At 38.1% G+C, this 24,884-nt stretch overlaps 2 protein-coding genes across 5 annotated transcripts; both read right to left on the bottom strand.

Annotated features, from left to right (window-relative positions):
* Positions 1 to 3,469: 3,469 nt before the first annotated feature.
* LOC107770740 (metal tolerance protein C4-like) lies at positions 3,470 to 8,640 on the bottom strand. The gene is given in 16 exon segments (NM_001325077.1): positions 3,470 to 3,594; positions 3,669 to 3,729; positions 4,373 to 4,440; positions 4,519 to 4,591; positions 4,667 to 4,768; positions 6,211 to 6,330; positions 6,406 to 6,439; positions 6,441 to 6,467; positions 6,469 to 6,486; positions 6,488 to 6,524; positions 6,633 to 6,690; positions 6,787 to 6,901; positions 7,249 to 7,304; positions 7,402 to 7,534; positions 8,163 to 8,214; positions 8,304 to 8,640. Coding segments are annotated over 16 exon segments (1,416 nt in total).
* Positions 8,641 to 10,479: 1,839 nt separating this feature from the next.
* LOC107770739 (mannosyl-oligosaccharide 1,2-alpha-mannosidase MNS1) lies at positions 10,480 to 20,539 on the bottom strand. Of its 4 annotated transcripts, XM_016590070.2 has the most exons (15): positions 20,432 to 20,539; positions 20,067 to 20,341; positions 18,764 to 18,811; positions 17,986 to 18,180; positions 16,106 to 16,218; positions 15,312 to 15,377; positions 15,014 to 15,185; positions 14,204 to 14,293; positions 13,921 to 14,045; positions 13,709 to 13,774; positions 12,474 to 12,582; positions 12,280 to 12,378; positions 11,784 to 11,867; positions 11,529 to 11,699; positions 10,480 to 11,078 (listed from the first exon to the last, which is right to left on the bottom strand). In XM_016590070.2, exons 2-15 carry the CDS (start codon positions 20,217 to 20,219, stop codon positions 10,830 to 10,832), a joined length of 1,740 nt encoding a protein of 579 aa, XP_016445556.2. In that variant the 5' UTR covers positions 20,220 to 20,341; positions 20,432 to 20,539; the 3' UTR covers positions 10,480 to 10,829. The 4 variants fall into 4 exon arrangements, with proteins under 4 accessions (XP_016445556.2, XP_016445558.2, XP_075075000.1 ...); XM_016590072.2 differs by having other exon boundaries at positions 20,185 to 20,524; XM_075218899.1 differs by lacking the exons at positions 20,067 to 20,341; positions 20,432 to 20,539 and adding an exon at positions 18,399 to 18,528 and having other exon boundaries at positions 18,764 to 18,778.
* Positions 20,540 to 24,884: the final 4,345 nt, after the last annotated feature.

The raw sequence follows: 24,884 nt of genomic DNA, 5'->3' as shown, positions 1-24,884 counted from the left end.
TACTATTCATCATCTTCCATAATCAAAACTTGCACAATATACAATTCGGATGATTACTTAGTTGATCACTTCCATCTTTTGCTATCAATAATTCCATAGGTTCATTGTATTCAATCAATTTCATCACCAAGATTCACCATTCATCTTCTCTCTTATTTTTCTCAAAAATACTATTCATGCCATGAACTAGAATTTTATAATCCAATCTTTCAACCAATAATACTTGTAACAAATACTTCTAACTACTCATAATAAACGAGTTTGAAGCATTAAAATTACCTTTAGTAGATCAATCTTGAAAAATCACAACTTTGGTGATTTTTGTGTTCTTGAGTATTTGATGATGAAATCTAGAATTTGGATGTTAAAATGATGTTAGAACTCATGTATATTGAGTAAGATCAACTCAAAACATCATTAACAACTTACCTCGGTTGATTGGACTTGATTTGAGCTCAAAATCGTCCCTTCACCTCAAGAACCCTAACCCCAAATACTCAAAATACTCTCCTCCCCCGACCTTGTATTTATAGGCCTAGATTTCTGGGATTCGGACGCGGATTCGGATGCTTCGCATCCGCAGATCACTCCTCTTCGAAGCTTGGATGCTGACTAGTCACTATGGCAGCACTTCACTACCAGCCCCTCTTTTCGGTCTCGGCCTCGGATGTTTTGCATCTGCATACTCCTCTGCCAGCCTTTGGTAATTTGGCCATACCTTCTTGTATGATAGTCCAAATAACGAACGGTTTGAAGTTTTAGAAACTATACTCAAAGACCTTTTATTTTATAGGTTTTACATCACATAACTCCTTATACATATGTAGATATGCTCGTCCAAAATTAGGTCTTGTGCGTACTCGTTTGGAACTTTAGTCTACCATATAATTTCCATCTTAATTTGCACCAAGGGCTCTCCTTAAGACCTATATCACTTCAAATACACATAGTAAACTTAGTATCATATTCAATTAATATCCATCATATTAATAGTCCTCATCTACACACAAAATAGTACAATTAGCACACGTTAACTTTCTTAATAGTGCTTAAGTACTTCAAAATTTTCCAGGGTGCTACATAACATCAGTTGCGCAGGTATATGGTTGTATCATTACCAAAAGAAAGGCATTTCTCGGGTGTAAACATGTGTTTGATATTATTTATGGTAATTGGGAAAAGCCATTTACCGCTCTACCCAGGTACATGACTGTTTTGCAACACTTTAATCCCGGGACTGTTGTTGAATGAAAGCTTGAGCGGAGTCCGGGTATACCAGAATACATATTCAAATATATGTTCTGGGCATTTAAACCAGCCATTGATATTTTATGCATTGTCGGTCGATAATCTCCATAGACGACACATATGATAATGAAAGCATATTTCCCCTCGCATTTGTTATTTGTCCCAATGATAGTCAAGAGACTTGGACATGGTTATTGAACCACTCGAAGGAGCACGTTGTGAGACATCATTCAGGTATATGTCTAATATCTGATCAACATGGTGGGATTTTAAGTTCTATGCAAACTTTGGATGCATGGAAGGAGCCGTATGCCTACCACAATTACTGTGTTAGGCACTTGAAGGCCAACTTCCATCGGGCTTATCCGACCAAGAGCTTACAGGTTTTAATATGGATTGATGCAACAAACCATCAAGAGTGTAAATTCAGGATGCGAATAGAATTTATTAGGCAGGAAGACCCAAGAGCTTATCATTGGTTGATGCATATAAGTGGACTTTGCATAAGGATGGTGGCAGAAGAAGGAAATATTTGGCTACAAAGTGTCAGAGTCTTTCAACGAGTTGTTGAAATCTGCCCGTGGATTTCCTGTCACTGTCATGGTGCGGATATCATTCAAGCAGATGGCAGAGAGGTTTGTTGAAAAATCCTGAAGTGCATCGTCCTTATTGGAAATGAGTGTTCAATTTATGCCACAACCGATGAAACGATTTGAGAAATATAGGAAGCGGGCATAGTGGCATACATATTTGCAATACTGCAACGATCGAAATATTTTTGAAGTTCGCACCGATTTGCATCAAAACTAGAGTAATAATACCCACACCATCAATGAATCTAGGCGATTATGTTCATATGGGAAATGGTCGATTTATCACTTGCCATGCTCACATGCCATGAAGTGCTTTCAACATGATGGGTTTGCTGCGACGAGGTATGTTAATAAAGAATATAGTGTGGTTGCATATGTAAACACCTATAGCGGTCACTTCCAACCAGTGGGTGCTAAACATTATTGGCCGCCGGAACCATTTAAAATGGTATGTAACAAGGATTTTGTGCGTCGCCGGCAAGTGCAAAAAAGAACTCGAATACGGAACCAAATGAATATTGGTGATACCGTTTATGCACGTAAATGTGGTATATATTCCCAAACAGGACATGATCGCCGTAATATCCTTCAGTCGAGTTGGGAAGCGATGGCAATTCAGCTCCCGGTGTCAGTTCATCCAATGTTGGCAATTTTCAAGCATAAAATTAGTGATTTGTTGCAGTATATTTTGTTGTACTAAATGTTTGTAATGATGATGCTTGCAATATTTATGAAATAAAATTATGTTTCCAATAGTCTTAAATCTAATTGACAATTAGCATTGAAGATTTAATACAATAATTAAATAACGATTTTCATTCGCAATTATCGTCACTATTCTGGCATTGTTTCATTGTCATTGTCTTCATCTTTTTCGTCAACATCTTGTACGCATCCGTCCAGACCGGGGCATCATAATCTAGGGCCCAGTTGACACAAATTTCTCATATTTCATCGCTATCATCAATAAGACCACTTGCATGTATTTGATGCACTATACTCAAACTTCGATCGCCTTTTCAAACTTGGGCTTGTATGTATTTGATGCACTATACTCAAACTTCGATCGCCTTTTCAAACTTGGGCATAGCGCATGTATCTGTTAAGGTATAGTGCATGTAACACATGCGCTATATAAAAATGATCCCAAGCCTTTTTTCCCCCACCTATTTTGGTATTTTTTAGTCCAAAAAAACCATCATTTTGGTTCCGGATTCCTACTGGAAGGCCCTATTTTTCTTTTTTTGAATTATCACTTGTCTGATGACTCTAATGTTCATACATCACATGATAAGGCTTGAGAGTATTAAGCCAGGAACCATTCTTTAAGCTGGTTAATGGGCATGAAATCTGTCCGAGGCGCCTTCAGACATCACTGAGTTGCTTTCCACTTGCAAAACCATCACCAGAAATGAGTAAAAGCTGCTTTTGTACACACAAGAAAAAAGACATGCAGAGGATCATTGTCCCCTACACTGGAACGACAAATTCTTCAAACAAGTTCTACACTGAAAGCTCGGTTTAGAGCATCCGAGCTAAATGATACTTCCCATAATTCATCAATTGTATCTCATTTTGTTATAATTTGAACAAAAAGTTTTTGCGTAGCTCAGTATTAAGTTATACACTCATGGGGATGGTCCAATTGGATTATGGGCCTCAATGTCCACATGCCTAATGCCTGGAACTATTTCCTGGATTTCCTTTTCTAGCCGATCAACTTCACTCCCTAGTGCTGTGACAACTTCCTCACCTGCCAAGAAACAAAAATGTTTCATAGCCCGTAATAGGCGCAATTCACAATCATACATCCAAAGTTATGCATACCATAGATTGACATCAGTTTCAGTAATTCTGCATCATCCTTCTGCTCTGAAGCCTCCCGAAACTACATATGAAAAAGAGAAAATAAGTGGCTATTATTTTTCAACAATGCTTGTACCTATCAAAATATAATGCTTGCAGACTGCATGGCCCTAAGGGTGAAGAAGAAAGTGAAATAATGTTTATGGTCATAATTTAGGCTGAAGCTATGACAATTCAAGAACTATGTCAGCACTATTCAGCAAAATCAAATAGAGATGAACTAACTGATCTTCGAGAATGTTACAGCAAGAAATCATTTCGAAAAATATACTGCGAGAACAATGTGCCATGCAGATATTACATCACTTCAACAAAAGGCAAAAAAATAAATCAAAAACAATGTGCCAAGCAGATATATTATTATATTCTAAGAATTTATGTTGAATTTTATTACATCTTCCCAAAGAGAAGTCATCTTGAGAAACAACAAGATAGCGCCGAAGACATGTCATCACAAGGGCATGGTAAAGAAGTATTCAATCTTTCTATTTTAGAAGAGAGAAAGTAGTCTAAATTTTCAGTGCCTTCTTCTATCAACCCATTGATGCTGTCAGCTATTGAAATGCAAAAACAGGATGCCCCCCCCCCCCCCTCCCCGCCCCTCAAACCCCAATGAGGGGTGGTGTGGCGGAAGAATTAAAAAGTTTGCATGGAAAACTAATAACCTGCTTAGCCCACACTTCACGTCCAGCTCTCTCTAGATAATTTTGAACCAGCACTACGCCATTGAAGTCTGCAATATAAAGCAACATATTAGAAGAGGTACCTTAAAGAAACTGAAGAATAGAAATGAAGAACCATTTCCCATCACCTATCTCCGCCTTAAACCTAAAGAACCCAGGTCCAATCACCTCACTTTTGCAATCATAAATGGAATCAACAACCTGTAGCAAGTATAGTTTGGATGGTTTAGTTAGGCAAACAGGTTAGCAGAGAAGAGCGATTCAGCAACAACATACTGGATCATTTTTCAGGAACTGCAGAACCCTGTCCATGTCATTGTCATCAATTGCTCTACCAATCAAAGCATGGCGATTTCTCTGAATCAGAAATATCGCAACCTGCATTCCAAATTGCATATTAAACCTCCCCTTTTTCAAAGCTTAAGTTTGAGATGACGGCAAAGAATATGCTCTCTCTCCTCTCCCCCTCCAAAAAAATAAAGGTGGTAAGCGTAAAAGACATCAGACAATTATTACTGACAACCAAGTTTAGTCATCCATATCATCAGTCACTGTAACAATCACAACAAGATCATATAAAGTGCATCATTCTAACACTGGAAAGCATTCCGTGAGATGGGTCTTCAAGATTTCACTTTTCTCAATCAACATCTCCTATACGCTACTTCACGACAACACAAGTTACTTCGATGCCAGTCTTAACTTTAGAATTTCGATATAAGAGCTAAGAACAACCACTCTATTCCTGTCTAGCTCAAATTGGCAATATGAATCATCAATATCTATCCTGCTGCATTTTGATCCATTTCATTCTAATACTCATATCTTTTGTCTTTTAGGACAAAGTAGAGGTTCTCTAAGACCACGGATTCACTAAATATCAAGCTTATCCCTACATGATCGTACAATCTCTAACTAAGGTAAAGGGCAACTATTAAACAGCATCACGCAGGACGTACTATAAGTGTACCAACAACGAATAAACTTTAATCATAAGCAGTTGGTTTCTCCTATATGGATACTTTGTTTCAATTATATTTTGTTCTTCACCAAGTCCACATGGGTTCTACGAAATTGTAGGTTTTTCGACGCAACTTCCCTCCCTATGATCTAACCTCGTCCTTTTTTCTAAAATTAATTTTAGTCTGCCTTGTCCTTTTTGATACCTCCAATCATGTTGTCACACCTATTGACCGGTGCATTTGGAGGTCAACATTGGACATTACGAAACCATGTCATGCAACCTTCTCTCAGTTTTCCCTCAAATCATGCTAGTTTCACCTTCTGGCACATGTGATCATTTCAAATCTTATCTAATCTTGTATAATAGCACATCTATCTTAACATTTGCATGTTTATAATTATAATACTCATCTCACTGATTTGGTGGTTCTAAGAGGCCAATATTCACTATCATATGACATTGTTGGACTCACAGCATTGGTGATAACTTTTGTGACATCTTTAATAGTGCAGTCATGTTTCTAATAAACCATACTTGATGTAATGTATCATACAATTCATTTTGTTAGTAGTCACAACACTATGAACACTCAGTATCAACCTCGACCTCCTGCTGTACATAAAATAACTAATAGGAAGGACCAAAGTACGAGCGTTTACTACAATCTGTAGGTTGTCACCAAATTCTCAACTTTGTGCACATGCAGAACAGATATATTTACAATCCCTAACTTCAACTAAAAGATCAATTTTGAACTCTAATTTTTTAATATGCTGATAGCTGACACACACTGAAAAATACATATAGATTACAATGCTTGAACTTCAGCACAGGTTTAAGGTTTAGCATCACATACCATTCCTAGAAGGTTGCCCACTATAATGGAACCAATGGGATCATAAATGGGATTTCCAGTGGCATTTACAGCAACCAGTGATGCAGCAGCAATGGCTAGGCCTGTAACTGCAGCACCATCCTACAAATTGAACATACATTACAGATCACTGACAAAGAGATCATGAGTAGGAGCTCAAGAAAACATGTTGGTCACCTCAGTCATGACAGCCACAGCTGTAGGATCATGGCCACGCCAAATATAATCTCTCACTGTCATTCCTTCTGCAGCAGCTCCTTTTTGGACAGCTTGTATAGCTACAATGAGAGAAATACCTAAAAGAAGTCCAGGGTCAGGAACGAAATGTAAAGGGAAATAAGGGGTAAAAATCATAACAGGAATGAAATTTTAGCTACTTGTATTTATTAAAGAAAAATTTGTACCCTCTATAATGAATGAGCCACCAATCACAAGTGCTGCATATCCAATATTTGCAGGTTGCTGAAACATATACATACAAAGAAATACAGTTCTGGTTGATGTGAAAGCACAGTATTCAACATCAGATGACGGATCACTGTATTTCAATTAAAGTACCTCAGAAGTCCACAAGTTTTGAACTCCATGAACTATTGTAGCACCACAACCAAGACAAAATATACCAACAGCAGATATTAAAGACCAGACAAATCTTTCCTTGGAGTAGCCGTATCTGCAGAGATAAAAATAAGAATTCAAAAAATTCATAAGCCTCTAAAGCTCCAAAACACATGTCACAAGAAAAAGAGCAACTATTCCACTCTAGCGGTGGTCTAAGATCTTTCATTCATCATGCGTTTGATATAGTGTTGTTAAGCCCTGCTCAGGCATGTATATGTGAAAACCAAATATCTTGTATGATACAGTTGCACATTCACCAAATAAATGGTACATATGTTCATTTTGCAATGCAAGCAAATACTACTATATCTAGAAACTTGAAGTGTGCTAAATACAAGAGAAATTTAAATTTAAAAAAAAAAGGAACGGTGCCTGCAATGTCAAGGTATTGAGACTTACGGGTGGATAGCATCTGGTGCACGTCTGGAGCTATTTAAACCATATGCAAGAAGTGCCTACAAAGTGAGCAATCAACATTGTTTTGACTGATGAAGTTTTAGAGATGGAACTTCGCACATACCAGGCCATGTTAGTTTAAAAAATGCGCAATACCTGATTTGCAAAATCCGCAACTGAATGTACAACTTCAGCCAACATGACATGGCTGGAACTGACAAACCAGACCCCAAACTTCAGGGAAAAGACAAGAAAATTGCACCATAAAGCTGTTGTGACTGCTCGCTGGCTATGGCAGCAGAAAAAGAAGAAATTTAGGTGACATAGTATAGAGATTCATGGTTTTAGCTAATGGAATTATTTTCCTGTTTTTGATCGATGGTAGGTTGTCACGATTGTAAAAGAGAAGGTTTTGATGTATGCATTTTAATCCAGAGAAACAACAAAATAACTTTGAGACTGAAGTAATTTTCCACTACGCAATAAGAAACACCGACCAAATGGAGTCCAAATTAAGCAGAATGGAGACATCCACTTAATGTTATTGAATGCCATCTGATTGATTCTGGAATTATCACTTACTCCCACCTTCAAGGTTAACTTCAAATTTTCTGGAATGCCATCTGATTGGTGGCAGTTTAACTTCAAAGCTTCAAAGCCTCTAGGATCTCAAATTACAGAAATGTTTTTTACCGGATGTAAGCAAAAGGATCGTCATTATTGGTCGGACACATGAGAGACTAACAAAAGGATCAGAAAATAACTCACCAAACATATATGAGGGATTAGTTATGCACCTAACAGCACAATAAGGTTAAATTTACAGATTCTAGAAACCAGTAAGGCCATTTATGCAATTGTTGTGCCTTAAAAGAAAATAGAAGAGCATCATATATGAGGAGAACAACACACGTTACCCATGATCATCCACCTCAATCGTCCTTATCTTCTTAGCTCTGGTAATCAAACCTGCAAAAGAGCAATTCTGTTAAACATAATGCTAACACTACACATAATGAACAGCTCTATTTAAGTATAGGGACTAATATTTTGCTTACCCCGGCTGAAGAACAGGTGACTATTACTTCTGGAAATTGAAGACAATAAGACTACATTTCGCGACGAATTAACCGACAATATACTGCGCAATGCGAATGAAGACGATGACGGACTTCCTCCACTGAGCTGGGAGCTCGGATTGCAATGAAATTTTTCATAAGCATCGAAATGAGGTTCAGTTTCTTCCTCTTCCACTTTGGATGGGCAAGACTGAAAAGAATCAAAATCAAATTTCTTTTGTAAAGTTGAGAGCGCTACAGATAGAGAACCGGAATGGGAGCCTTGATAGATATGGCGAAAGCGGCGAAAAGCAGAGAGAACACGAGGGTTAGGCATCAATGCGTGAAAAAGAAGACTGATGTAATCTAAAAATAGTTGGCAATTCCCCTAAAGGTTTGGAGTTTAGGGTTTTACAATGGAGGAGCTCTATTCAAGCTCATTGCTTACAGAAATGGAGTCGGATAGAGAGAGAAATGGAAATGGAGAGGGTGCTGAGAATCGGAAAATCCTCTCGAGCAAGAAATTCTCCATAGGCAAAAGGAGCATATTCCCCAAATGCGTCGTCCCCTTCGAAATTCTGTGACAATTATGTTGGGCCTGTTGGCCTGCTGTATGTTGGGCCTTTTGGCCCGCTATATGTTGGGCCTATTGGCCCGCTATACACCCTTCAACATCTGTTATGTTTGCCTTTGATTAGAAAACACAATTTGGTATTACTCCATTAGTCCATTTTAACCTTTTTAAATAAATTAATGAGGTTTCAATTCATGTGAATCTATTTTCTTTTTAGTTCGTGCAAAAAAAATTAATTTCTATATTTAGAAATAATTTACTTTTATGTAATAATTTATAGTCATAAAAAATATATATGCCTTATTTATATCACAAGTTCAAAAGTCTTCTCTCTTTTTTAAAATCTGTATTCAATTAAATAGGTTCACATAAATTGAAAATAGTATAAGAGTTTTGATTTAAATTCAAAAGAATTGGTTCATTTTTTCCTACGGAAAAAAATATCACTATTTGCTTGTCTTTTTCAAAAAGAAATACTAATGCTTCTGGATCCTTAAGTAAAAAGTTTATCGAAAACAAGATAAACCTTCACAAAATAGGGATAAGATTTGCATATATATTATTCTCTCCAGACCCTACTTGTAAAATTACACTGAATTTATTGTTATTGTTGTATTAATACTTCTAGTACTTATCGAAAACAAGATAAACCTCAGGGATGTTATTTAAAGATTAGCTAATACTTATTTTTGTTCTGAAATTTTAAACAAAAAATCTTAACTTCACGATAATGTATCGGCTAATTTTTAAATAACAAATGTATCGGCAATTTTTAAATAACAACTCTTTAAAGTGACTACCTGGTGCCATTTCTACAAAGGAACATACATTTTCGTAATGTAACAAATTTAACGTAGAATGGTTATGTGAAGACGGAGTAACGTAAAATAGTATGTGAATGCGACTTAACAAGCTCCAGGAGAGAATTACACAAACATCCATTCTTAAGGTTTTTATTTAAATATTAGTCAATACTTATTTTGTCTTAAACTAAAAATCTTAATTTGAGGACAATTCAGAATATTTATGTCCCGAAAAATTAAACTGGACAACTAAAATTCAGGACACATTTGCTAACTCCTAAATAACAGCCCTTTAGAGCAGCTAACTGATATCATTTTTGCTATCATCGATTCTGAGATACATTAAACCAACCCAATATTACCCAGACAGGCTCACAGCACTAACCTCAAAAGTTAGGGAGAAATTCAAAAATAGTCAGATTTACAAGTGGTCATTAAAAAATAGTCACAGTTTCAAAAGTAATCAAAATTTAGCCACTTTTTATGTAAAGATAAATCTGAACGAAAACACTATTCAAAATCCAGAAAAATACTCCAGCATAATATACTGGAGTTCCAGTATAATATACCGGTCCAGCATAATATGCTGGAAGTTCATACACAGGTGCACCACACTCCAGTATATTATGTTGGACCGGTTTCTGTAGCAGCAAAATAGTAGTTATTTTTCAATGACTTGGCAAACGCTGGCTATTTTTGAATAACCAATCTAAAAACTGGGTAGACCGTGCTATTTTTAACCAAAAGTTACTCAAGAGATATATTTGATCATCAACCATAGCGCAACTGTGCAAAAAAGTTGTCAACAGTCCTTGAAATTAGAATTTACCTGTTGTATTTGAAAAACGAAAATAAAAAGGTATGATATACAAAAACTCGTCCAGCCCCAAATATGTAGAGCTACCCGCAACCAAATGCCCTTATGACCTGTACTAGAATACAGTCGCTAGTATTAAGGGAACATAGAAAAAGGAAACTAAATAACTATGCTACATACTCATAACTTCTCCTATACTGAGCATTTTATCAATGTTGGGGGGGAAAATCCCGTCAATCTGGTTGAAGAAGTGCCAAGCAAAACTGCACTTGAATTCCAACTCTCAAATTGGCCTTCTCAATCAACAACTAAACTAATGATGACCTGTGAATCTACTTATTACCAAATCGGCCTTCTCTCCTGGTCCGTGGCCGCCTATATGATTTGGTTTGTCCAACTGACCTTCCAGAACTCACTGCTCGATCATTCCGGCTAACAATTTTTATGGGGTGGGCCTCTGTGTTGAAGACCCACTCATCTAGTGGAATGAGTGAAGAGGGTGAGAAAAGAAGGTAGAGATATTTAAGAGTCTCCGCAAGGAAAAAGCTTTGCATCATATCGTCTTGCACACCGGTATTAACCTGGGACAAACACCAACAAGTTAAAAATAGATGTCCAAAACATCTCGAGAATCGGGTTATACTCCGAGAATACACTTGTCTTTCATCGGTTATGTAAGGGGTCGTTTGGTTCAAGGGATTAGGTGGGTTATCCCGGTATAAATTTTGGGATTAAACTTATCCCGTTTTGGTTGGAGTTATTAGCTAAACCTGATATTCTTGTTATACCAAAATCTTGGAATAACTTATCCCTTATCCCATATAGAAGGTGGGATAAGTTATCCAGGTTATAGTCCCTGTTCTAATCCCAAGATTATGGGATATTTTGAACCAAACAGCCCCTAAGGGTAATGTCCTGGATCACTCCACCCATTGCCTTTTAAGTTTTGGGTTGGATGCTCAGATTCTTTCACATGAATTAATCTTTAACAAAATCACCAACTAGAGTTAGGAGTCTGAGTTTGTACTTACATCTTTAAGTCCAACATATCCAGACTCTATTCTCGAGTTCTTTTCAAATGCTTGAAATATGTTCCAACCCCACTCTTGGTATGTCTTGTTTCCAGTTAAACGCCAGAGGTAAAATAGAGACTCAACCGTTTCTGGCCTTAGTATGTTCCACGATGTGCCCACAGTCATATCCTGAAAAACAATCACAAATACTTTATCAGCATAAGCAAACAACAATAACAAATATGTACCAATAAAATAATTGGTAAAATCAACCTGCCCGTCATCATTAAAGAAATAGTTTTCTCCTGCCAATTTTGTAGGTGTTGACTGGTAGAAGTTATAGCAAGTCCAAGCAAGCTGCAAGAAGGGGTCAACATATCCAGTAAAATAGCAATACTCAAGTTTCCTGTTCTAACGAGCAATAATGGAAGTAGTCAATATGCAATAGATTAAGCCCACTGATCCTATGTGCCTTCTTTCCCTTTTATCTGAAAGAGAAAGTTAGAAGGTTGAATGATAAAATCTGCACTGTAGCCCACATTCAAGACCTACATGTTATTTCATAGGTTGTTTCATGCTTCACCCTGTATAACCCCACCAAATAAATTAAAGTAAACCAAGTAATCATCTGGAGTAGGCCGAACAATGTCCAATGTAACCTAAACAACCTCATACTCAAAGTTGATGCAAAACTTCTCCATCAGAGATCGATGGTCAAATAAGAACTTAAGTCAAAACATAGTTTAATGCTGTACAAGTTCAAATTTACCTCTTCTGCCAGTGATAAGAACTTCTGAGACTCGTCAGGACCATAACCAGACGACCCTAAAGCTAACATTCCTGGAGCGAAGCATGCAAGTTCATCCATCTATATAGAATTCAGAAAAGGGTAGATTAAACATGATATAAGAATAACACACATCATCACAACTCCCAGCTACCAATTTGAACCCTATACATCACCTTGTCATTTAAAGAACTTCCGATCTTCTCACCAATATAAGCAAAAGATGATGGGGTAGTCCTCCGCACCAAGCTTAAAAGACCTTTCATTGATGTCTCCCACATTTTTCTGTTTGGAAAATTAAATGGAAGAACTCTATGTAATACACTTGAGATTGCAATTTGCAAAAGAACGTCATACTCATTTAGAAGTCTCAGGAAAGAAATATGCATTGACATACTTTGACTTGGTCCACATTTCTGATCCTTTTGGTTCTAACTAAGCAATTATAACACAGAGTTTTCAGACAATAACCAATTTCGTCTTCCTGCACTTCAGAGCAGTAAAGGATAAGGAGCTCGCTTTGCACTTCTCAAAGGAAAGACGCTGCCCATAAACCCCCAGTTCTTTGGTCTTCAAATTAGTTTCTGCAGAACTGAGCTTACAGCTGCTAATCAAGATAATCCATAAGGACATCCTGCACTAAATTTTGATCGTTTTGACTAATCTAGTTTAACTAGCAAGAAAGTTAGAAAACAAAGTATTTGAAACTTAGGATTGGCGTATCTGAATTTTTGGAAACATGCTAAAGTGATGCTTGGAAGATGTAACAAGAGTGCAAGAACGCGACACAGAAAGAGTACTCTAGTTACATGTTAATCAAGATTTTAAGTTTTGCCCTTCTAGGAAAAAGTGATGGAGTATATAACAATGTCATCATTAAGGCTCCCGATGCAGCTCAGGTTTGATATTATGTATTTATCAGAATGATATAAAAAATAGCAGTAAATTTCTTTTTTTTTAATGAAAAAAGTAGCAGTAAATTTAATCTCCATTACTTCGATATTTATATGTACATCGAATGACATAATAATAGCAACAGCTCTAATTATTCAGGTCTACTTTTATGTATTTAGATTAAATCAACTCCTCAGCAAGTTGTCATTTTTTTCTCCTTAATGGTCCTTTTTCCTTTCATGTTCGGTCAAAATTCACGTGTTTCCTCTGATTGGGTTTCTTGGTAGTGCTCTACACATGTAAACATTTAACAGTATTTCTATGTGTTAGGCCGTGATGCATGACAAAGACTTGAATTCAGGCCCGACAAAGTATTCTAGCATTAGTTTACACACTTTACAGTTACGGATCCATCAGAACTGCAACTCATCATGTCAAAACAGGAAACCACTTGAAGTTTTGAATAGGAAAACTGTAAAGTAAAAAAATAAAGAAACTTTAAACTTAAGCTTCTTACCTGTAGTGTCCCACAGCAGCTGTTTTGTTTCCTTGTATCCAGGCCTTGAGTAAATATTCATAAAAGCTGAAACGACATAGTTTTACTATCTAAATGTACAAAAGAAACAAAGGAAAACCAAATGCCAGTGAACAGACGGATATGGTGATACCAGTCCTCTTTAGGTTCACATTATCAGATCTGTCATATGGAGAAAGATAAATGAAAGCTACCTGTCCCCCATGGCCCCAAACGTTATAGTGGAGTATGACGTTGTCCCTCTCTCGGGATTAATGTGTATTGGAAGCAAACCATCATCTGGAAAAGTTCTATTAAGTTCTAAGATAACATTCTCCACCTGAAATAGGAACATATGCCATTCAGTCACTAGCAGAACATCGTTTCAAGTATGTGTAGCTTAATCAATTGTCTACCATGCCAATTTTGGAATTGTAGTTTTATTTACTAGTAGTTATCAAGAAGTTATACTTTTAGATAAATTCTATTGGCACATACCTTCTGTTGATACTTTGAGTCTCCTGTCCGTTGCGAAAGAGCAATAAATTCAAGCTGCTCAGAGGCAGAATCTGCCAGGATACTATTACCCTGAGAGAAGGGAGCACAATAATTTCACCAAATGTACACTAGACTACAGCGATGTAATTACATATATGTGTTTGTGCATAGAAATTTAAGCATCATATATCACATGCCATGAGACTGAAATATTCAGATTTCAAAAGATAAGTCATTGGTGTGCAAAAAAAGACTCTGTCCAAGCGTTTAAGAGGAAAAGAACAAGTAAAAAACCATATATCGCAGTGACTGCACAAGCCCTGCAGCTTCCTAATATGCCCCAAAGAAAAGAAATAAAAAGCAATTAAAAAGAAGAGAGTTGGATTCCCACTGGTGAAAATTTCAGCAAAAGGACATCATCACAAGATGGCTGGGTGCACAAACAAGTTGAGAGTATGTGGGACAGTTTCCTAGAGAACTGCAATTGCTAAGTTGCAACAGACATGTTTCTCCCAGCAAGCTGAAGTCAGTTGGGAGAACGCCTGGAGGAGATGCAAGAAAGAGAGAAAACAAGGATTGGATCATAAGATCATTTAAGTATATTATGAGAAAATTAGAGCATTTAATAACGTATGATTCTTCATTCACACAGTTCCCCTTTTAGATACTCTTCTCCTATTGATGCAGGGTAAAGCATCAAATGACTCGTCAAATAAAATTTAGAATAATGCCTTATATCCTTTTCAGCATGAGATACATGAGTAATACTACAGCGGAAATCAACTTGAATTTGGTAGAGTTCAAAATTACCCCTGTCCACCCAGGATTATGCGGATTTCCATGTGACAAGTTGATAATGTTGTAAGGGATGCCAGATGGTGTATTCCATGCAGGCAACAGTCTGTCAGCAATATCTTTAGCCTTATCAAGGAAAAGCTTATCACCAGAGAGATCATATGCACTAAGAAGTCCACCTACAACTCTGTTGTTGAATTACATAAAGAAACATTGAAACAAAAAACATAGAAACAAATCGTCAAAGCTGATAAAAGGTATCAGGAATCCAAGTAAACTCATTACAAAAGCATATTAAACCTTATAAAGAAACCTTATGGTTGTCTCAAAAACACTGGCATCATAATTCTTGTTGAAATCCAAGGAGCTTGCAACCCACCTGCCATCAACAACTTGTTAGCCACAAGCAATGAACGCTTAACTGAAGCACAAAAATATATAAAGTTACAAATGCCTATCACCTGGCAACATTGTTTCAGAGAGAGTAGAAAGTACACCTAATACATAACCCTAAAACCCAGAAGTAAAAGGGATATAATGAAATTGACACTTCAATTATTTTGGAAAGTCAAAATGCCAGACATCAAATCCACAATCCAAGGAAACACAGAACTCTAAGCAGTCTCTCACTGGGTGAGGACTTTGGGGACTCTGGCTGTTGAGGAGGCGGCAGTTAGGAGAACTGCAGACATTAATCAGAGAGATGACAATAAGTATAAAATGTTTTACTAACCCCAGATGCATTTTAACATTATCGCATGCACCAATTACTTGATTCTGGTGATTCCCGGTCATATTAAAAAAAAAAAAAAGTAACAATTCATTTTCTTCTTTACAACAAAACTAGGACCATAAGTAATATTGTCAAAGACAACCATGGTTACTGTGTGCAGGGAAGAGATCACCGTCAAATAAAATAAAGTAGAAGATAATGTATCCACATATACAAAGCTGGTTTTCACATAAAAAAGCTCTCAATCTAGAAAGAAAGGGAAAAGGTACAATCAAGAGCAATCACAAAATTTTAAGTTATAATACAACTAATTCCTGAATTAGAATAAGAAAGATAATTCGGGGCTTTCAGGGGCAAGAGAATAATGAACTCACTCTCTAGCTCTCTGAAACTGCTCATCCAGGCCCATGATATATAGTGTGTCAAGAGAATCTATTAATGTTGCCCCAAGACCACCAAAACTGTCAACACCCTTCTTTGTTTGTGGCTGGCATTGCAAAGGTTTATCATGACAATCAAATCAATACAGGCACATGACCAATAAAGGATATAGTATAAAGTTCCACAAGCACATAGCAGAAACAGTTCGAAAAGTATCAAGGAAAATTTATCCTCTTAGATTCAGTACTGAACAACGAACAAAAAGGGATCTCTCTTACAATTTTACATTTCCTTTCTGACTGTCATTAAATTATAGTCACCACAAAAAAAAGTCATTGAGAACTAATACCAATTCCATATAGATTCTGTCTAGGAATATTTTGCTAACACGTATAAGCTTCTGGGTGAATATGATCTTACATCACATGTTCGGTCAAAGAAAGAAAAAGGAATAGGGAAGTAGAGAGTCGAATAGATCATATATGAAGCTAGCAATTCCATCAAGAATAAGATTTTTGTTCACCATGAAGCTATTATACTCGGAAGCAGAGCCCAAATACCATAAACATAAACAAACTTCCACAAGTTTTTACCTCGCAGACAGACTTTTTAAGAAGAACAAGAAATATCATGTGCAACAAAATACTTATTACAGTTTACTTTCTCCGTAACTGATTGTTTAATCTTGTAGAAAATGTAGATTCTGTAGTTGACATCTTGCGATTTTTGTAACTAGCACAAGACTATCTTTTTGTTTCTTTTTCTTTTGAGGTCCTGTAACTTTGTTTGTGCCAAGGACTACTTTAATTGTTAATAAAATACCTGTTACCATGCTCAATTAAAAAATTTCCCCATAGAAGTTATTGCAAATGCAGAAGACTGAAGTTTTCACTTTTGATTGCACTAATGCTCCTCTCTCAAAGCTTTAACATAGAAAGAGCTTAAAAGATGATAGCGTTATCTTCATTACCAGGATACTCAAAATTCTTGATAAACTTTTTGAGAATCCAATTGTATGAATAATCTTCCCACATCTCGACAACTCCTAGTGTTCTAAACCGTACTTCGACATGAAAGGATTCTTGGGATGAGAAATAATAATATGTAACTTCTTTATGTTTACTTAAAGAGTGGACATAAGGGTAAATGAGATGCTACAAAGTAAAAAGCTATGATTTTTCCATTAGATCAATAGCAAAAGGACAAAATTAAATTAAAAGGTAAAAGAAAAAGCAAAGGTTTCTAGCTAGAGTGTTAGTCACTTTGGAATGGCCATAATTTCACCAATAGTGTCAAGTGAGAGTATTTGAAACAAATATAAAAAGTGGGAGCATTAATTAATTGAGACTTCACCCTTTCACATATTTAAATTTTGAGGTAACTCCTTTTTATCTGAGAAACCCTTGAGTACAAGATTTTTTTTTTTAATCAGTAATCTTGAGTACAAGATATTATTTTGTACAAAGGAAAGAACTAACTACATAAGATCGATACCTATGTAGGTATAACTTATTCTTCAACTTGTAGCCAAATAAACCTAAAACAGACTCCACCAAGGATGAAATTACATTTCAGAATGTAAATTATTCTACGACTGGGATGAAGCTCTTGATCCAACATTTTCCCAACAAATATTAGGGATGATGAAAATATGAAGACTCGCATTTAAATGATCAGCTTAAGGGTAAGGCATACAAAGTGATCACAATCACTCCAAGTAGAGAAAGAAAATATAAGAAATTAATCAACAGGGTAAAGCATTTAACGGCCAACTGAAATGCCTCCACCAAAGATTTGACTGCTAAGTGACTAAACATAATGGCACAAAGGCAATATTTCTACAAAGAAGACTTATTAGTAGCAACAACCAGACCTGAAGTTCATCATGGCCCCATGCATATTTTTCATATGAACTCCAGGCATGAAGCATAGCATCTTTCACTTTTTCTCTTCGTTGAGCATCAATGGGGTCATCAGCGAAATCCTTTTTCTTCACCACATCACCACCACTGCGACTAAAATTCATCTTTTCACCTGATATACCTCGACCATCCTTCAACTCTTCCAGCTACAGTAAACAAGACCATAAATGGAAACAAAAGCCAGCAATTAAATCATGATGAAGAAAACAGAACGAAATATTTAAAACACCAAGAATTTTGAAAGCGACTACAATAAACAATAGAAAACTAGATGGACTTTGCCCAAGCAAGTGATGTTCGTTATATGTTCTTTTACAAAAAAGACCTAGCAAGCCCTAACAATAAGATCAGTTGCAGCATAAACCTGCCAGAGCACAGATGGGCCCATCTATTCCTTCCACCGCCATTGTTGCCAAACCTATTGCCCGCACCACCACTATCTTCACCATTGCTGTCCTCAAATACCTCTCCCCCATAGGCATAAAGTATTTTTACTACAACATAAATGATGCTTGAACCGAATTGCAAGAATTATAACTTCATCAGGTTTTCAATTATACACAGTGAAACAATCTTTTTCATTCAGTTGGAAGGAGGAAAGGGCTACTTACCAGCAAAATTATAAGAAGCTCTAGTATAAAGATTTTCCCCACAAGCCAAAATTTACAGAAGAGGTGAAAATTAAACATAACAGTTCAGATTTTGAAAAGAAAAGCAGAAACTGCTTACCAGATTTTGCAACCGTATCACTTCTTCATGCAACTTAGAGATCTCTTCCTGCAAAATCACAAGTTCATTGACAAATTGCAAGACAAACTGAATTTAAAACTTCAAAAATATCCAAATAACAAATGCATCTAAGAACCACTAGCTTGCTTATGAAGAATACATATAAATAAACTTCTACATCAGAAGAAGATTCCATGAAACAGAAGAAGAAAATTCTATATAAACTGAAAGGCAATAAGCATCAAAAATCACTAGAACTTTGGTACTACTAGCTAGAAAACCAAATGTCCCAGGGTGCTTGCAACCATAAATAGAAAGCACTAGGGTATTAGGATTGGACAAGGGCCGTACTAGGTTTTGTGACCCCTAGGAAGTCTTCTTGTTGCATCTCTATTTTCAACGTGGGTCTAGTATAGTAGAATTCCAAGTTCTGGCCGTAAAGACCTGGGCACGAATCCCAGCAGCCACACTTCTTCAGAAGTTCTGAATTAGTTTGGGACTAAGGTGTAGTTGTTTTTGTTGCTCCTTGCTAAACAATTTATCTTTATCAAGGGTGATATTACCACCGTAAACCAACTTAAGTTTCAATTATCAATAAGAACCTCAAAGATATTGTCCTGCAGCAACTAGAAGATCTCTGAAATGAATGCCTATATATCTCTCAGTCTATGTAATCAAAAATCAAATATCGCTGAGAACTCTTCAATCCCCATACTCAGTGTTGCTGTTGATAGTTAACTCTTTGATAGGAGAAGAGACTTGCTAATACATTTTGTAAGTTCTACTTGGATTCATTGTATGAATGACCTACGACAAAAACACAAGAGATAAATCTAGTAAAAAGCTGATTACCTTGAATTTTCCAAAGTATAGTCTATCAAATTTATTGAGGACTCTACTAACCGGTAAAGTTGTTGTCATGTGACCAGGAGGTCACGGGTTCGAGCCATGGAAACAGCCTCTTGCATAAATGCAGGCTGCGTACGATAGACCCTACTGGTCCGGCCCTTCCCCGACCCCGCGCATAGCGGGAGCTTAGTGCGCCGGACTGCCCTTTTTTCTACTAATACAGATACAAAATACAAGCCTGCTACGTCCAATGGGGCTCTCAATTCTACAATTGGAACACATAGATTCTCCAGGAAAACATAGACAGTGTTATTGTTGTAACAAAGCAACAAACTTGCTCATAATTAAAAAGAAAACGATCGATGGCAGAACCAATTACCCAAATTACGGGAGTTAAGAGTGATTAGTTCCAATAAAAGGGAATTGACAATGAAGTAGGGAAAAACAAAAGTACCTGGTGATCTCGGACTAAAGTTTGTCGATCCCAAAAGAAGAAAGTACCAAATACAAAAACAATGAAAAGCAATGCGAGACGCATAGGCCGTTTCAAATAGTAAGATGGATTGATGTACCTCCACCTATTGCCGGACGATCTACTCCTCCCCATTTTACTTCTCTTTATTTCAATACTATACAAAGAAAGGAGAGGGGCGAAGAGGAACCTTTGTTAACCTCTATATCGTTTTTGTTTATCAGCGAGATCAAGTGAAAGATCGATCAAGATCAGGACTGGTTCGTTAAACAAAGGGGAAAGACTCCATTAGTCCATTAGGAAATAAGTATATTTTACTTATATTTAAAACAAGAAACAGTACAGACCAATAGCCGTTAGGGCGTAGGTTGGAGCTACAGTGTACTTCGTTGGGAACGAGAACACCCTGCTAAAATAGTTGGGACTTAATTTTTCCTTTAGCTTCTTTAGTTGGTGCTAAATTGACGTAGAGCCAGACACGCCGTTTGCCAACTTAAGAATGCCAAAGCCTGTATAGGTCAAAATCTGACCACATGTCGGTTATCGTTAAAAGGAATAGTAAAGGATCCACCAAGCTATAGTTGTACCTACGAGGTATAATAATGATGAGTATCTCGGCCACTATCGAGATCGAGCCATCAGAAGGCTTACACAGCAGAACCTATGTCGTAATACTTAGGCGAGTAAGGAAGAGTATAGCCAAGAGAAGGTATGCTGGTTAAAGACCGTTGGATAAAAGGAAAGATTGGTAATATATATATATATATGAGAGAAAAAGGCAAGAAAAGGGGGTTCCTAAAAAAGAGAGAAAAAGGAACAGAAGAACGGGAGGAGACCTCCAACAACAAAGTAAAAGCCTAAAACTTTGTAATCGTCATTGTTGAATCAATAAAGATAGATCTCACAGTTATCAACGACATTTCTTACTTTCCCTCTTTGCTCTTACAAGTACGGAACAATGTATCAAAGATGTAAGCTTATTATTTACGTTTGATGTCTTTTAATCATCCTAAGAAATGTTATATAAGCTCGGCCTCATTCGATTCTTGCATTCAATATGCTTAGATCTAAAGTTAATTATTTTTGGTTAAGATTTATCTTCCATTTTCTTTATTAATTAGTTTAACGAAAAGCTTAGCGCTTTTTGGTCAAACAGTTTGGCGCCGTCTGTGGGGATTTCTTAGCCAAATTTTTTAGTTTCTTTTAGATCTAGAACCAGCCAAGTATCACTTCCAGGCTGTCATAGCCTCACCATCTCGGTATTAACAACAACTCGAAAGAATGGTAGATAAGCTTTTGAGATAACTGTACCAATCTAGGTTAGATATCTACATAAAATAGAAATTATGACCGATGTCTATGCAAAACCCACACCTCACCTGTAGCGATGGGTTTGGCACGTCATATGCATGTTTAAAGTAGAATCACAGTCACTATGCGCTTGGCATGACTGCAATCCTATTTGACATATTCACCTTATATACCGGCCCGTACTCCCACCTCTTAGGATGGGATGATAGCCTACTGTGTGATCCTTTGAAATAGCGAGCATATCCTGCCTTATTTTCGTACCCACACGCACTGGATAATTTATGAACAAAGTATGACATGTTTCCCTTATTGGTTGTACGTATCAGACGGGGTCGGATTGGGACTCGGTTTCGATATCCCAACGGGCAAGGTAAGTCCCACCCACGAGAAGCCTAGACGCAATTAACAACGAAGCCGAACACGGCCACCAAATCTGAAATCATCATTCGAGTACGAGGCGAAGCGAGCGAGCCTACAGCGTCGTTCCTCCTTTCACCGACTTACCAGGCCAAGGTAACAGACAATTTCGTTTGGGTTTCACTTATCACGATCTCTTGTTGGTTCAGAACGGGAACACGAGCACTCTCACAGGTATGCGAACATGGAATGGGCGCCACCAAGACACCCCAGGAAAAGGTTTCATACCATGTCATCTCGCAAGCAATGACCGAGCAAAGCCCTCTAAGTCGTACCGTATTACAAATAACAGAAATGGTTCAGCACAGGTCGACTATTAAGAAATCTCCAGAACAAGGGACTCACCCATGAAATGCATAGTAGTCTCCAATTAAAGCAAAGTTAAGCGAACTAGGACTCGCCCATGAAACACACAGTATTCTCCAGTGAAAGCAAAACCAAGCACACCAGGACTCACCCTAACGCACGCATAAATAGTACGGCGATGTGTAATGTTCTCCAATAAAAATAATACAATGGGTTATAATTCGACCTCGCTCAAATTAACACCTTTACGGCCACCGGCCATCGCCAAATGAGTTACAATTCGACCTCACTGGAATTAACACCTTTACGACCACCGGCCATCGCCAAATGGGTTACAATTAGACCTCGCTCGAATTAATACCTTTACGGCCACCGGCCATCGCCAAACGGGTTACAATTCGACCTCACTTGAATTAACACTTTTACGACCACTGACCATCACCAAACAGGTTACAATTCGACCTCGCTCGAATTAATACCTTTACGGCCACTGGCCATCGCCAAACGGGTTACAATTCGACCTCGCTTGAATTAACACCTTTACGGCCACCGGCCATCGCCAAACGGGTTACAATTAGACCTCGCTCGAATTAACACCTTTACGGCCACCGTCTATTGCCAAACAGGTTACAATTAGACCTAGCTCAAATTAACACCTTACAGCCACCGATCATCGCCAAACGACTTACAATTTGACCTCGCGCGAATTAACATCTTTACGGACACCGGCAATTGTAAAATGGTTTACAACTCGACCTCACTCGAATTAACATCTTTACGCCCACCCGCCATCATCAAATGTGTTACAATTCGACCTCGCTCGAGTTAACACCTTACGGTCATCGACCACCATCAAATAAAAGAAAATTTCAACCTCGCTCGAATTTACAACGGATTACAACTTTGATCTCTCAAATTCATATCTTCACGGTCGTCGGCCATCGCCAAGTAAAAGTAAAACCTCGCCCACCTGAACCGACAGATTGAAGTTCGGTCTTGTTCGAATATATGTCAAAAATTGACTTCGCCCAAGATGGCGACTCCAAGTTCGACCTCGTTCGAATATATAAGTCAGAAACTTTTGCCCAAGATGGCAACTCAAAGTTCGACCTCGCTCAAATACATATGGAAAAATTGATTTCAGCTAAATTGGTAAGTCTAAATTCAATCCCACTCGAACATACAAGTCGAAACTGACTTCGCCCAAGATGGCGAGTCTGAATTCGACCTCGTTTGAATTAAGGTTGATTCCACCTAAGTTGGAAAATCATAAGTCAACCTCGCGTGAACTTGCATATCCAAAGTGACCTCATTCGGACTCACACGATGAGATCCTACTCGATCCGGGTAAGGTCAGTTCTCAATTAAAAAAATCAGGGACTCATGATAAAGAAATCCGAAGGTCTATTCCCCAAAAAAATATATAATAACAAACGGGAGGGAAAGAGAAAGAAAATCAAAAGATACACAAACGAAAGTGAAACAACTATTTCATTCAAATACGTGCGCAACAATCGCACCTTACAAAAGGCCAAAATAGGTCCTCAAGGAAAAAATGAAAATAAACAACAAAAGAACAAAGAAAAAAAACTAAGTACATAGGTTGCAGCAAAGTTTCACTCGGCATCACCTCCACTGCCATTCTCCCCAACATCATTATCATCAGAAGGGAGCCCATCCTCGACATCAACGCCCTCACCAGCCTCTGGCATCGTAGGGTCATAACCGCAGGCAGTACGAGCTCATGTGTCTTCGCCCGAGCATCTTCAAAGGCGGCCTCTGGAACATTCCCCTCCTCCCACAAACCCTTGTAAATATCACATTGGGCCTCAGCATGGACCCATAGCTCATATAGGCCGGGGGGAACAGTAGCTGAAGCACACTCTTGAGGGGGAGCCTGAGCCAATAACTGCGCCTTCTCTGCTTCAGAGCCACAACTCAGTCTCCCAAGATCGAAGCGTCCCGATCAAGTTCACCAATTTGCTCATCGAGCCGTGCTTCCCTCAGCGTGGTCGTCGCTCTCTCAGACTCTTGCTCGGACTTGAGGACGCGGATAGTATCCTCTAATGCCGCTGCCCTCGCCAAAGCTGACACGCGAGCATTCTCGGCGCTCTCCATCTCGGCCACTTTCTTTTCTAGCTCGGCCACCTTCTCCATCCATTCTGCACTTAGAGTGTCGACCTTAGTAGCATTTTGCTCAAGCTCAGCTCGTAAAGATAGCACCTTCGCCTGAAGGTCCTCGCACTCCGCGGTAACCCTTTTTCCTACCTCAAGCTCTTCATCCTTGGCATGAAGCATCTCTTCTAGCTCACTGCATTTGCGAATAGACCGCATTAGTTCCTCATCTCTTTTCTCCAACTCATCCCTGGTAGACTGGGTACTGGCGCCCACTCTTAGCTGCTCGTGCATATCACGGCATCTGTTGCGATACCGTCGATACTTCTCAGCCATCTTCAGAAAAATCTCGGTCCGCGTCTCGCTCTACGAGCACTCTCGACCTCCAGCATGTAAGTCTACAAAAAAAAAAGAAAAAAAAAAGGAAGAAGAGAGGGAAGAATTAAGTCAGTAAAGACAAAGGTCACAAAGAAAAGGAAACAAAAAGGAACTCACTCTTAGGCCCATCGCGGCCACACTGCGTGACAACTCGGAGTCGAGCTCCGATTCAGCGGCAGAGCATAAAAGATCGAACTGCGGTACGAAGTCCACCGTGTCTTACCGCAGGTTGAGATCAGACGGAATTTCGAGTATTCGGAAAGGGCCTCCCGC

This window comes from Nicotiana tabacum, chromosome 8 (genome assembly GCF_000715075.1).
Source record: "Nicotiana tabacum cultivar K326 chromosome 8, ASM71507v2, whole genome shotgun sequence".
Taxonomy (NCBI): domain Eukaryota; kingdom Viridiplantae; phylum Streptophyta; class Magnoliopsida; order Solanales; family Solanaceae; genus Nicotiana; species Nicotiana tabacum.
Note: the sequence above shows the minus strand (reverse complement) of the source record. Positions and strands in the feature narration are given on the sequence as shown.

Excerpts from the sequence above, each read along its gene's own strand:
- LOC107770739 (XM_016590070.2), bottom strand. The coding sequence starts at position 20,219 with ATGGGGAGGAGTAGATCGTCCGGCAATAGGTGGAGGTACATCAATCCA. Across the intron at positions 15,186-15,311 it reads GTTTTTGAGACAACCATAAG|AGTTGTAGGTGGACTTCTTA; the intron begins GTTTCTTTATAA and ends ATTCAACAACAG. Across the intron at positions 12,379-12,473 it reads GAAGTTCTTTAAATGACAAG|ATGGATGAACTTGCATGCTT; the intron begins GTGATGTATAGG and ends AATTCTATATAG.